Source organism: Poecile atricapillus, chromosome 3 (assembly GCF_030490865.1).
Source record: "Poecile atricapillus isolate bPoeAtr1 chromosome 3, bPoeAtr1.hap1, whole genome shotgun sequence".
NCBI lineage: Eukaryota > Metazoa > Chordata > Aves > Passeriformes > Paridae > Poecile > Poecile atricapillus.
In genome coordinates, this window is record NC_081251.1 from 3837200 (window position 1) to 3849811 (window position 12612).

The window sequence follows — 12612 nt, forward strand, 5'->3', positions numbered from 1 at the left end:
GGACAGTTCAGCTTATGTCCCAAGATGTTTGACATATACCATGGTGGGTTAACGTCTCTTACACAAACTGGAGTGTCACAAGAGGTATTGCATGAAAACATGGGATTTTCCAGGAAAAAAGCTGAAACAGGTTCAGGGAGAAACCCTGTTTTATAATTGGGAAACAAAAAGCAGCTGGTTTCTGGTTGGGTTAGATGCCACCATGAATAAAAGAGTATTTTTTTGATTGGTTCAATGAATGTCTGAGAAGAGAAAGAACCTGTCAGTCTCTTTTGGGACTCACCTTATAAAAGAGTATCCCAGTCCCAGAGCCAAAGTCTTCAGGAGGGAAAGGACCACGAGCAAGTCGTGTTTGGCTTCAGGGCTCACCTGATACCTGGTAATGTCTCAGTCCTCTTTGATGTCAGCTTTTTTTCTTTTCCTCAAAAACTCAACTCCAAAACAAACTCCCAAACGTCCGTGTTATTAACTATAATATGTATTGTAACTAGAGAATGTAAACCTAAGATTTCAGAAAACTGGACATGTTGAATAAGTAGCTCAACATGTATGCTAATATCTAGAAAGCTTTAATAAAAATCTCTGCTTCCTAAATCCTAGGAAAAAATAACTGTTTGGTTTGGGTTACTTTAGAGAGGTCTGTGGTCCAGAGAAATTCCTGACCTCTCAGTAGAAATGTACATGTCTATATCTGTATATTTCCATTAAATATATAGCTGTGGAATATAAACATATTATAAATAGTTATAAAATATTTGCATAAGGCTTAATAGGTATAAAATGATATATTATTTATATATTCTTATATTTTAATATGGTATATAATACATATTTTATATATAGTATTTTTTATTTATGTCTCAATGTTAAAACCCTTATTTCATTTTCAGAATTGTTCACTTTGTCTCCTGATATTTCCAAATATATAGAAACTTAGGTAAATTTCTAATATTAATTTTGAAACAGTTTTGGGCCACCATATTTCAGCACAATCTCACTTCCATTCCTTGCTTGAGAGACCATCATTTCTGACAGATCAGAATATTCCTCATACCAGGATATGAAACATTAACTGCCCCTTCTTTATCCATAAGTGCTCTTATAGGCTATCTTATCCTATAAACCCTAATATTAGTTTAAACTCTTCCAATGAAGGTATCATATGTTTGCTTTTAAAATTTTATTTTCAAATGGGAATTTATTTGATTGTAGATTTCCATTCTAGAACTGCTGCCTGTAGACTAAGACTGGAGACGTTGAGCAAATTGATCTCTTGATAAATTTAAAGATTACAAAATGGACTTATTTTCCCTGAAGTTTGTAGTTTTTACAGTATTTTCACCTAATTTTGCTTTATGTTGTTTATTTACTAGGTGAAATCATTTAGCTAAAAATAAAGTCACGGAAATATTCAAAACCAGGTTGGATGGAATTGTGAACAAACTGGTCTAGTGGAAGGTATCTTAGCCCCAGGGGGTGGAACAAGATGAATTTCAAGGTTCCTTCCAATCCAAACCATTCTGGGATCCCATCATTGTGTTCTCACTAAGGACTATTTGCAAAATGGAAAAGAAGTCTGAGCAACCAAACTATTAAAGTAACTTAATGATCACATGTCCTGAAAACATTTTGCCCCACACAACAGTCAGGATTTCCTATGGGTTTTACTGATTATTTTTGAAAGCTTGAAGACAAAATTAATATAAATGTAATTTTTATTAACACAGTGTTCAGGAGACTGCAGATCCCAGGAACTGTTTGTCTTTAGTCTTTCTTGGTGCTTTTCCCAACAGTGCCACAGCAAATCCTCAGTTATGAAGATCCTTTACCTGCTCTTTTCCCTCCTCTTCTTGGTGCTCCAGGCTTCTCCAGGTAAGATGGGAAAGAGATGCTAGAAAGGGATTTTTGTGCAAAATTCCCAGCACATTTAAGCACTTCTATTTCAAATTGGTAGAAGCCAGTCAAGAATGAATCAATCAGCCCAGTGCTTGTGCTAGACTTGCTTTGTAACCTCACTACCCACATGGCCTTTTGAAAGAGCCAGGGTGGGACATTTTTGACAAAGGAATGAGAAACTCTTCCACTGCAATTCCCTGCCCTGCAGAGCAAGGGGGAAGGAAATATTTTGTTCTTGTTGCAGGTTTGTCTTCGCCCCGGAGGGAAATGATATTCTGTAGAGGAGGGAGCTGTCACTTTGGAGGATGTCCCTTCCACCTGGTTAAAGTTGGGAGTTGCTTTGGGTTCCGCTCCTGCTGCAAACCGTGAGTTTGGTGTTCACCAAGGCTCATCTGCAGGATGAGCAGAGAAATAATAAATATTTTGCCTTTCTCCTAAACCCCAAGGTGCTCCTGAATATTTAAATTTGGTATAAGGGGGAAAAAAAACTATTATACCACAATGATAGTCAAGTGTTCTGTGTTGACTCAAGTGTTAATGTTGCCAAAGTAATATTTGGAAAATGGTCGCAGGCACAGGGTGAAGTTTTTGTTGTAAATTTTGTTATAAAATTAAATTATCATATGAAAAACAGGCTTCTATTTTCAGTCATGAATTAATGCATTCGCCCCATAATCTAAGGATACCAATTTAATTCCCTGCTTTTCCTGAAACAACAGGGAAACAGTCTCCTTTCTCGCAGTTATGATTGCAGAGAGCTGTCCCAACATGACTACAAATGACATGAACTATTTTGGGAAGAATTTGTGTCCAGGAGGGAAAAAAGCATGGGCTGAGAGTGAGTAGGGAGGGAATATAAGCAGAAAGACAATCTGATTTTTTTTTTTCCTTATTGCAGGCCATGGAACTTAAGAAATGTTGATGAGCCATTCATTGAAGAGCAATGAAAATTTCTTCTAAGCCTACAAATTTGCATGAAATCTCCTAACTCCTAAACCCACTGGATCCTGCTGCAAAGCCTCAAACTCCTTTCATTGTCAATGCAAAAGGCTTTATGGTATAGAGTAAACCCAAATGTGCTCTGCATTGCTTTCCCTCCTTCTGAATAAATGGTTATTGTTTAGCATTGGTCACTAAAATATGCATTGAAACTTGGGTCATGATCCTGCCTGGGATTTGACACACAAACCCCAGAGGGCAACAATTTATGGTGCAAACTGCTCCTTAATTTGAGTTTTTCTGAGCCATACAGCTCTCCAGGTCTACACATACCTTAATCTACAGTGGCAAGAGAAAGGCTGGCTAAAAGAGCTCAGCTTCCCTTTGTGGGAATGTGTTCAGATGCCAAAATCCCTAATTTCTTACTGTGCAGATATCTTTTTGTGGGAAAACAGGAATGGTTAATACCTCTCTTTCCCCAACTGGAGGCCCTTGGTCCCCTGTAACACTCCTTGCCAGAGACCCTGCTGGGAGCTCTGCTGCTCCACACCCCACCCCACCACATGGCAGGGAGGGACTCCCTTGCCCTCATTAGCACTTGGGATGATCCCATGGGGACACCTCAGGGAGACTTTTGTGGGTCTTAGAGGAAAACAGATCTCCCAGGGGAGCTGTGCAGGTGTCCCTCAAGGTGACATCACAAAGGGGTCCTATGGATCAGGTGGGTAACCTGGGTAGTCCTGCAGGGTGGGAGCTGGGGGTCTTCACCCACCTGGACACAACTTGAGGTTAGAATGCCTTTCCTCTGCTAAGGCTGACCTTACCCTCTCTGGAAAATGTCTCTGTCATCATGATCCATGAACATGTGTGTTCATAGCGAGTGGCTCTGGTTCTACTGATAAAGATTTCTCTATCCAAGGATACCACCCTGGCCAATTCCAAATTTCCAGCTGGGTATGAAGCACTTGGCAGAGATGTCAGGCTGTTGTTTATTGGCATTTGCTTCTATCCTGTTTCATTGGGTAACTTCATCCACCTCTCATTTCCTATGAAGATGCCTCTATCCTGCAACTGACTTTCTCCAAAACACATGACATCATTGACAAAATATTTCAGATTTGTCTCAGGGCCATGGTTTGGCAGCAAAACTCTGCCCAGTGATGGAGTTAGGAAACAGAAGGCTCAAAAGACTATTTCATTTTCTGCCTTACTCAAAAAGCAGACTCATACATGCCAAAACCATAGAGATCGAGTTATCTGGGGGTGTCCAGCCTGGAGAAGGGATTGGGGAGACCTTGGAGCCCCATCCAGTGCCCCAAGGAGATCCAAAAGAGCTGAAAAGGGACTTTGGGCCAGGGCCTGGAGTGACAGGAAAAGGGAGACTGGCTTCAAACTGACAGGACAGGGTTACACCAGATATCGGGAAGAAATGCTTGGCTCTGAGGGTGGTAAGGCCCTGGCACAGGTTACCCAGAGAAGCTGTGGATACTACATTGCTAGAAGTGTTCAAGGCCAGGTTGGACAGGGCTTGGAGCAACCTGGGAGAGCAGAAGGTATCCCTGCCCATGGCAAGGGGTGGAATCTTATGTGCTTTCAGGTCCCTTCCAACCCAAACCAGTCCAGAATGAATCTCTGGAAGAAGGATTCAGTTCCCCCAGGACTGCTCTGGTGCCTGTGCCCCTACCCCACGTCCCAAGGATTTCCCAGCTGGCCCCACAGCCCGTTGCTGCTGTGCCATGGGTGTCACAAGAGGTGTTGCATGGGGACAACGGTGACATTGATTGCAACAGCCCCAGGAGGCACCTCAGCCCCTGCCCCTGCAGCAGGGAGGGAGCAGGGCCAGCCCCAGCACCCCCACACACACGGGGCACTCCTGGGTTGGCCCAGGCCACTTGTGCCAGCAGCAACTGGGGCCTGTCCCACCCACCAGCACTGCTATAAATCCAGCCTGTTTGGGGCAGAGGGAGACTCCCTGAACTGGACTCTTCACACAAGCAATTCCTGGTGGGTTTATTACAAACCATTTCTGCCTTGGTGTGCTCTGAGCCAACACCTTCATCAGGTTGGTCACTGGGGAGTCACTTCTGGGCCACCAAGACACTTCCCTGCCCTCTTGTTTCTTCCTGGGTCAGTGCTGCATGGGTATGGGGGAGTGGGCTTGATGGGAATCCTGGGAATAATCAGGAATTAGGAATAGACACACTCCCATGTGAGCTGGGAAGAGTTTACTGACTTCAGGAAAGCAGAGGAGATAGTGCAGGGTGTTTAAGGATCATCCAGCTTTGGGCTGGCTGGGGGGATGAAGTGCATTGGATAAGATTTCATTTAGCTTGGCCTCTCCAGGCACAAAGATTCCCCTAAATCCTTGACCCTGCTTTGGTTCTTGGTGTGTCCCCTCTGCAGCCCCAAGAAGACCCAGGACAGGCATCAGCCATGCGGATCCTCTACCTGCTCTTCCCCTTGTTCCTCCTGTTGGTCCACAGTGCTGCAGGTGAGAGGGACAGAGGGGAGATGGCTGAGGTGTGAACCTCTGTCACTGGGGTTTTCCAGCTCCTGGTAAGCGACCACAATTCTCAGGTATTGATAACATTTCAGAGGCACTTGCTGTGAGGAGGATCTGGGCAGCTGAGGATGCAGCACAGCAACTCCTGTAGCTCATGTTACTCCTTCCCTCTGCCTTTCTCCAAAGGCACATCTTGCTGTAGAAGAAAAGAGCTCTGACTGAAGAGTTTAAGATGTTGGGTTTGGTGCTCAGTTCCCACACAAGACTGGGACTCACAGCCTGCACTGGTTCCTCTGGAACCAGATAGATTTTTAACAGTTATGCCACACTCACTTTTAGTCTTTCCTCCTTCTGCAGGATCCTCCTTGGGACCAAAAAATGAGAAGCAATGTAAGCGAGAAAAGGGATTCTGCTCACTTCTAAATTGCTCTTTCCCCTATGTCATTGCGGGAAAATGTTCCAGATTTTACTTTTGCTGCAAAAAGTAAGTTTTGGAATTACAAAAGCTGCTGCCTTGGCAGAAGGAGTTTAAAGGCCCCTGAGTAGCAAAAGGCTCAGCACCCTTCAGGCTCCAAGGCAGAGCTAAGAGGAGGGAAGAGAAAGTGCCTGGAGCTGCCCTGAGTGGGGCTGCAGCAGCCCCAGGTAAGCCAGGGCCTCCCCAGTCTCCTCCAGCCCCAGGACCTCATTCAGACTTGGCAGAGGATTCAACCACTCACCAAAGAGTGAAGCTTTCCCTGTCCTTGGGCAGCACTCAGGACATGATCCAGGTCTTGCTGCACCTGCACAGACCTGGAGCCAGGGCTGCCAGCACTGAGATAGCCCAGGTCCAACCTGTCTGCACCAAGGACTGCACCTCACCTGCCCTGAGCCTGAGGCTGCTGCACCACACCCTGGGCATTGCAGGGCAGGGGAAGAGAGGGACGGGGAAAGTTACACCACATGATGTGCTTGTCTGTTTCCTTTCTACAGAATCTGGGGTTAAAACCCTGAAATTCCCAAGCTGGACGTCCAATTTGCTTCTGGCTGCTGGACCCATCTCCTGATGTCCCTCCTGTCCCTGCCTGTACCGTGCCCAGCTGGGGTGACAGCAGCAGTGGCAGCTGCTCCTGCTGGGTGCTGCTGGGCTGGAGCCCTGTGGTGCCAGCCCCGCTGTCTTTGGGGCAGGGGCTGCTTTTCCCAGCTTGAATAAAGACGAGCACTTTGGCATTGCAGGCCTGGGCCGTGTGTGTGTGTATGTGTCCTGCTGCTGGAGGGCTGCTGTGCCTGCTGCCTCTGGGGGTGGCACCCTCCCAGGGTGTCACAAGAGGTGTTGCATGGGGACAACGGTGACATTGATTGCAACAGCCCCAGGAGGCACCTCAGCCCCTGCCCCTGCAGCAGGGAGGGAGCAGGGCCAGCCCCAGCACCCCCACACACACGGGGCACTCCCGGGTTGGCCCAGGCCACTTGTGCCAGCAGCAACTGGGGCCTGTCCCACCCACCAGCACTGCTATAAATCCAGCCTGTTTGGGGCAAAGCAGCATTCCCTGGCCCCAAGGGCATCTGGATACAGCCATTCCTGGTGGGTTTGCTGCTGCCTCAACACCCAGACCTTCTCCAGGCAGGTGAGTGTGGGGTCTCTTTCCAGAATCCTGCCCACTCTGTGTCTCAGCTAAAATACCAGGATAGCAGAGTCTCCTAAAGGACAAACTGCTGGAAATATACAGGTGGAAAAATTTGCCATCAGAGATTTTTTGGGAAAGAGAATAAAAGCCTTCATGTGAGTCTAAAAGACCAGAACATGTGGAAGCTGAAACTGAGGTTTCCCAAGTACAGGATAGTCTGGTCCAGTGACTTGATGCTGCAGGAGAGACCCAGAATCTTCTTTGCTGGGGCAATGGGCAGTTTTGTTAGGAAAGTAAGCAGATTGTTTTACCACCACAGTACAGAGGTTTCCTGTCATTTCAGGCTTTCAGAAATTCCACACATTGATTTCTGGGCACCAAGACACATGTCCCTGCCCTCTGGCTGCTCCCTGGGTCAGTGCTGGGGAATGTCCTTCCTGGGAATCGTGGGAATGCTCTGGGGTTAGGAATGGGCACTGCCAAGCTGAACTTGAAAGACTTTTGTGATCCCAGGGAAGCAGAGAGGATTGGTCAGGGTGTTTGGGGTGTGTGTTTAATTCATGAAGCCTGAGGGAGTAAAAGCAATCTAGTTCTGTAACTCTCAGTGACAATCTTTTTCTCTCCTCTTCCCAAATTTCACTTCCCGGTGCTTCGGTTGAATTGGCAACACTTGGCCCTAGGTCTGCACTCTGCTTTTAGGGGAAGGTCTATAAGAAGAAAAACCATAATAGCCCAGAGAAAATAATTTAAAAGCATCTTTAAATTGCTTTCACATAATTGTTTCCAAAAGTGTGAGGCACCCTAAAATGCTCTCAAGGTTGGCAGGATGACACGACCCACAGAGTTCTTTTTAGAGAAAGGTAGAGGAAATATCATCAGCTGTGTTTGGAAGCAGCCCATCTTCAGTTTAGTGAACCACAGAGCCCAGGCTCCTGCCCTACCTGGCCTACTGCTTTGGTGTCCCCTCTGCAGCCCTGTGAAGACCCAGGAGAGGCAGCAGCCATGAAGATCCTGTTCCTGCTCTTCCCCCTGATCCTCCTGTTGGTCCAGGGTGCTGCAGGTGAGAGGGGAAGATGGGAAACAGGGGAAAGTGTGAGCCTACACTAGTGGGAATTCAAAGTCCCTGGAAGTGACCATGATTTTGGGAATGATGAGAAGGTAACAGGAGATTGAGGTCAGAGGTGTTTCTCAAGTGAGATTTCCACTGGACACCATTTTGGGATGGAGAGATCCAAGAGAAATAGACAGGAATGTGGGATGTAAGGAGTCCCTGCCTGACTGCAAGCACACCCTGCTCTACCAGATTATTTCTGTAATAGCTGTCTGCGCTTTTGCCCACGGAAACAGGAAGTTCAGCAAAATGCAGGCGCCGAGGAGGATTCTGCAGCTTTGACGGTTGCAGCTCCCAAACAAAACCTATTGGAAGATGTTCTGCAGTCAGTGTGTGCTGCAAGAGGTAAGGACCAGATCCCTGCCTAAAGAGTTTCCTCCTTTTTGCCCAAACCTGATTTGATACAAATATCTTTCAAACTTAGAATTAGTGGAACTAGTCTAAAAGAGAACGTACAAATCCTTGAAGGGTTTGGAGCTGCCCTGAGTGGGGATGAAGGAGACACAGGAGACCAAGGCCTCCCCACTCAACAAAGCCACTAAAGAGGGAAACCTTCACAGTCCTTGGGCAGCACTCAGGACACGATCCAGGTCTTGCTGCACCTGCACAGACCTGGAGCCAGGGCTGCCAGCACTGAGATAGCCCAGGTCCAACCTGTCTGCACCAAGGACTGCACCTCACCTGCCCTGAGCCTGAGGCTGCTGCACCACACCCTGGGCATTGCAGGGCAGGGGGAGAGAGGGACAGGGAAAGTTACACCACATGATGTGCTTGTTTGCTTTCTTCTTACAGTCGCTGGGTTTGAAACCCTGAAATTCCCAAGCAGGACTTGCCCCTCACTTCTGGCTGCTGGACCCATCTCCTGATGTCCCCTCCCATCCCTGCCTGTACCGTGCCCAGCTGGGGTGACAGCAGCAGTGGCAGCTGCTCCTGCTGGGTGCTGCTGGGCTGGAGCCCTGTGGTGCCAGCCCCGCTGTCTTTGGGGCAGGGGCTGCTTTTCCCAGCTTGAATAAAGATGAGCACTTTGGCATTGCAGGCCTGGGCCGTGTGTGTGTGTGTGTCCTGCTGCTGGAGGGCTGCTGTGCCTGCTGCCTCTGGGGGTGGCACTGGGCTGGTGGCAGCAGAAGGGCCTGGGGATGGTGCTGGGGCTGAGCAGTGGCTGTGTCCCTGGGGATGCTCCTGCCTGGCCCTGGTTTGGGGACGCTGAGCCTGGCAGTGCCTGCTGGGCCAGGCTGGCTGGGGTGCCTGTGGTGGAGCTGTCCTGCAGATGCTCCCTCTGGGGAATTGGGATCCCTCTGCTGCTCCTGCCAGTCCCAGCTGTCCCTTGTCCCTGACAGCCACCGCCTCATGTGCTGAGCTGTGCTGGGGGCAGTGTCCCTTAGTGGGCATGGCCATGGTGACCCACAGGAGCTGTCCCTGCTCCTTCTCCTTGTCCTGTTCCAGCCCCACAGCCCTCCCTGCTGTGGCTGTGCTGCTCCACACCCCATCCCGCCACAGAAGAGGAGGAGGAGGAAGCTGTTCAAATCTTAGGCTGACATGTGAAATGGTGCCATATTGCTGTGGAAATGACCAAATTTGTTTGCCCATGGGAGGGACAATGCTGTGTTCCATGAAAGACAGGGGTCTCTTCCTGTCTGTGAAGCAAACCTCAGGTGTTTGATTCCCTGACTGGTTCAATACCTGTGTGTGTCCACAGACATGGGTGTATGGGAGCAACCAGGGACCCTGCCTGGCTCACTGAAGACTTTTCCTCTCAAGAATCATACCCATAAAATTACTGATGTTGGAAAAGACCTCTAGGAATATCGAGTCCAACCATCAACCCAGGACTGTAAACCTGGGTAAACCTGTAACCTTAGGAAACCCACACTAAACCATGTGCACAATGCCACAGCCACACAGCTTTGAAATTCCATCCAGGAATGGCGACTCCACCACTACCACGGGCATGCATATTCAAAACATCATCACCATTCCTACAAAGAAATTACTCCTCATACCTAGACTAATTCCTTCCCTGCTACTACTTTAGACCATTTCTACTCATTCATTTTCTCCTGGCTGAAGAGCCTGACCCCAAAAAATGTTTACACTGCCATGGCTTTCTTGAACTAGACAGTTTGGTGGTGGCTGTCCAATCATCCCTGCCTACAATGGCCGTTCCTTTCCCTGTGATCACCTTTCCTGGCACTGACACTAGAGCTGCCACCACAAGCTCTTTTCAGCCCTGCACTGCAGAGCTGCTCCCCCAGCCCAGGGGCTCCTTGGCCCAGAACATCTGTGATGCTGGATCCATTGGATCCAGACTGATGGCGTGCAAAGTCAGCTCATGGGTTTCTGAGAGCACACAGCGGGGAACAGAAAGGTCAAGAGGGAGAAAAGCAGGAATGTTGGAGTTACAGGGTATGTGCCCTTTTTTCTAATACTTAGTTCTAGGATCTAAAGAAACACTGAATTTCATACAACATGAAATTCATGAGCATGTTTTCATGGTGATACATGAGAACAAATGTTAAACTTTGATGGAAAAAGCTGAAAATGTAAGTGTGCAGATTAGAAAGTTTCTTGAGTCACTGGGTGAATAGGTTGAAGTTTAAAGTTTAAGGTAGTTTAAAGAGCAGAAGACAAGTTGGAGGATTTAGGGTGCTGTCTCTTGTCTTTCTTCTTTCTTCTTCATGTTCTTCTAGAGATTTTTGGGTAATAGTAAGTGATTGGACAGAAAATGCCACAATGTAGCACTCAGGTATTGGATCATTGGGTCACTAAGAAAAATAATTTAGTTAGCATCTGTTAATTGTGTAAACGGACATATAAAAAACCTTGAAAAGAATCTTTGCCAGCCTTTTTCCCCTTTCTATCATAGTGCACATAGCTCCTTGTACCTTGTAATGCTGATAAGAATAAACAACTGAGACCGAACAAGAGAAAACTGCCTCCCTCTCGTCAATCTTCAGTTCAAGGGGAAAATGAACCTAACCCAAAAGTCCTTAATGAGACAGAGGAAGACTTTTTTTCAAGTGTGCATGAAATTTTATTTTCTTCCTTTAATTTCCAAACTCCCCAGACAAGGCTGTTGAAGTGAAAGGAGAGGTAAATCTTTCCATTCACCATACAAAGCTGAGCAGGTTTGCAATATTCAGTCAGATCTTTCACATCCCACTCCGAGTCTTTATAATATCAATAAAATGAGAGGATGCAAAGAAGCAAACCATTTCCTCATTTCTGCTCTGCTCAGCATGAATCACTCTCCTGTGTCCATCCCATCCCTCTCTGCCTTGTCCATCCCATCTCTCTCCTGCCCAGCCCGTTGCTGCTGTGCCATGGATGTCACAAGAGGTGTTGCATGGGGACAACGGTGACATTGATTGCAACAGCCCCAGGAGGCACCTCAGCCCCTGCCCCTGCAGCAGGGAGGGAGCAGGGCCAGCCCCAGCACCCCCACACACACGGGGCACTCCCGGGTTGGCCCAGGCCACTTGTGCCAGCAGCAACTGGGGCCTGTCCCACCCACCAGCACTGCTATAAATCCAGCCTGTTTGGGGCAAAGCAGCATTCCCTGGCCCCAAGGGCATCTGGACACAGCCATTCCTGGTGGGTTTGCTGCTGCCTCAACACCCAGACCTTCTCCAGGCAGGTGAGTGTGGGTTCTCTTTCCTGAATCCTGCCCACACAGGGCCCTGCATGTCCCCATTGCCTTGGTGTCCCCTCTGCAGCCCTGTGAAGACCCAGGAGAGGCAGCAGCCATGAAGATCCTGTTCCTGCTCTTCCCCCTGATCCTCCTGTTGGCCCAGGGTGCTGCAGGTGAGAGGGAAGAGGGAAATGGGGAAAGTGTAAACCTTCACCAGGGGCAACACAAAGTCCCTAGAAGTGACCATGTTTGTGGGGGTGATGAGAAGGTAACAGGGGACTGAGGTGAAAGAGGTTTCTTGAAATGGATACCAATTTGGGCTGGAGAGAGCCCATGGAAACAGAATCCTGGCTTGTTCTGTGGGTTGGGGACGTGGAATGTTGCCTGCCAGCTGTGCTGAGATGGGAATGCAGCTGGGAGTCAGCACAGCTCTTCCTCGACCTCACGTAGGTCCTTTCAACTCTTTGCTCAGGAGTGCCCTCACTTTAGGGCTACAGGGACCTTCCAGGTGAGAAACATCGCAATTGGAGATTTGACTTGGAGGAGGTTGGAAATGAACCCTTCTCTTGGCCTGAAATGCACCAGGAAGAATCAACTTGTCTATAGCCACTCTCTGCCCTCTCCGATTATTACTTTAATATGGTTCTCTGTGTGTCCTTCCCCATGGGAACAGGCAGTGAAACTAGCTGCTGGAGAAAACACGGCTTCTGCACTAGGAGTGCTTGCCCCGAGGGTACAAGTTTTGTGGGAAGATGTTCACCAGGTCTTATGTGCTGCAAAAGGTAAGGAACAGATCCTTGAGTGAAATAAGATTTTCTTCCTTTTTTCTCAGAAAGATCTGTTACAGATTTCTTTCTTGAAAACTCATGATAAATACTCTCCTGAATTTATGCTTTGAGAGAGAGGCTCAAAAAGGGAGGGGAAAGTCCCT

The 12612-nt window shown here is 47.9% G+C and overlaps 1 protein-coding gene and 1 long non-coding RNA gene across 2 annotated transcripts; both read left to right on the forward strand.

The window, feature by feature from the left end:
• Positions 1 to 332: 332 nt before the first annotated feature.
• Positions 333 to 2985, forward strand: LOC131577480 (gallinacin-2). The gene is made up of 4 exons (XM_058835376.1): positions 333 to 379; positions 1794 to 1872; positions 2141 to 2261; positions 2795 to 2985. Exons 2-4 carry the CDS (start codon positions 1815 to 1817, stop codon positions 2841 to 2843), a joined length of 228 nt encoding a protein of 75 aa, XP_058691359.1. The 5' UTR covers positions 333 to 379; positions 1794 to 1814; the 3' UTR covers positions 2844 to 2985.
• A 3884-nt stretch (positions 2986 to 6869) lies between these two features.
• LOC131577481 (uncharacterized) lies at positions 6870 to 8872 on the forward strand. The gene is made up of 3 exons (XR_009277217.1): positions 6870 to 6942; positions 8290 to 8398; positions 8846 to 8872. It is a non-coding gene; the product is annotated as an uncharacterized LOC131577481 (long non-coding RNA).
• Positions 8873 to 12612: the final 3740 nt, after the last annotated feature.

Coding starts and splice junctions, on each gene's coding strand:
- LOC131577480 (XM_058835376.1), top strand. CDS start 1,815: ATGAAGATCCTTTACCTGCTCTTTTCCCTCCTCTTCTTGGTGCTCCAG. Junction 1,873..2,140: donor GGTGCTCCAGGCTTCTCCAG/GTAAGATGGGAA, acceptor TTCTTGTTGCAG/GTTTGTCTTCGCCCCGGAGG. Junction 2,262..2,794: donor TTCCGCTCCTGCTGCAAACC/GTGAGTTTGGTG, acceptor TCCTTATTGCAG/GCCATGGAACTTAAGAAATG.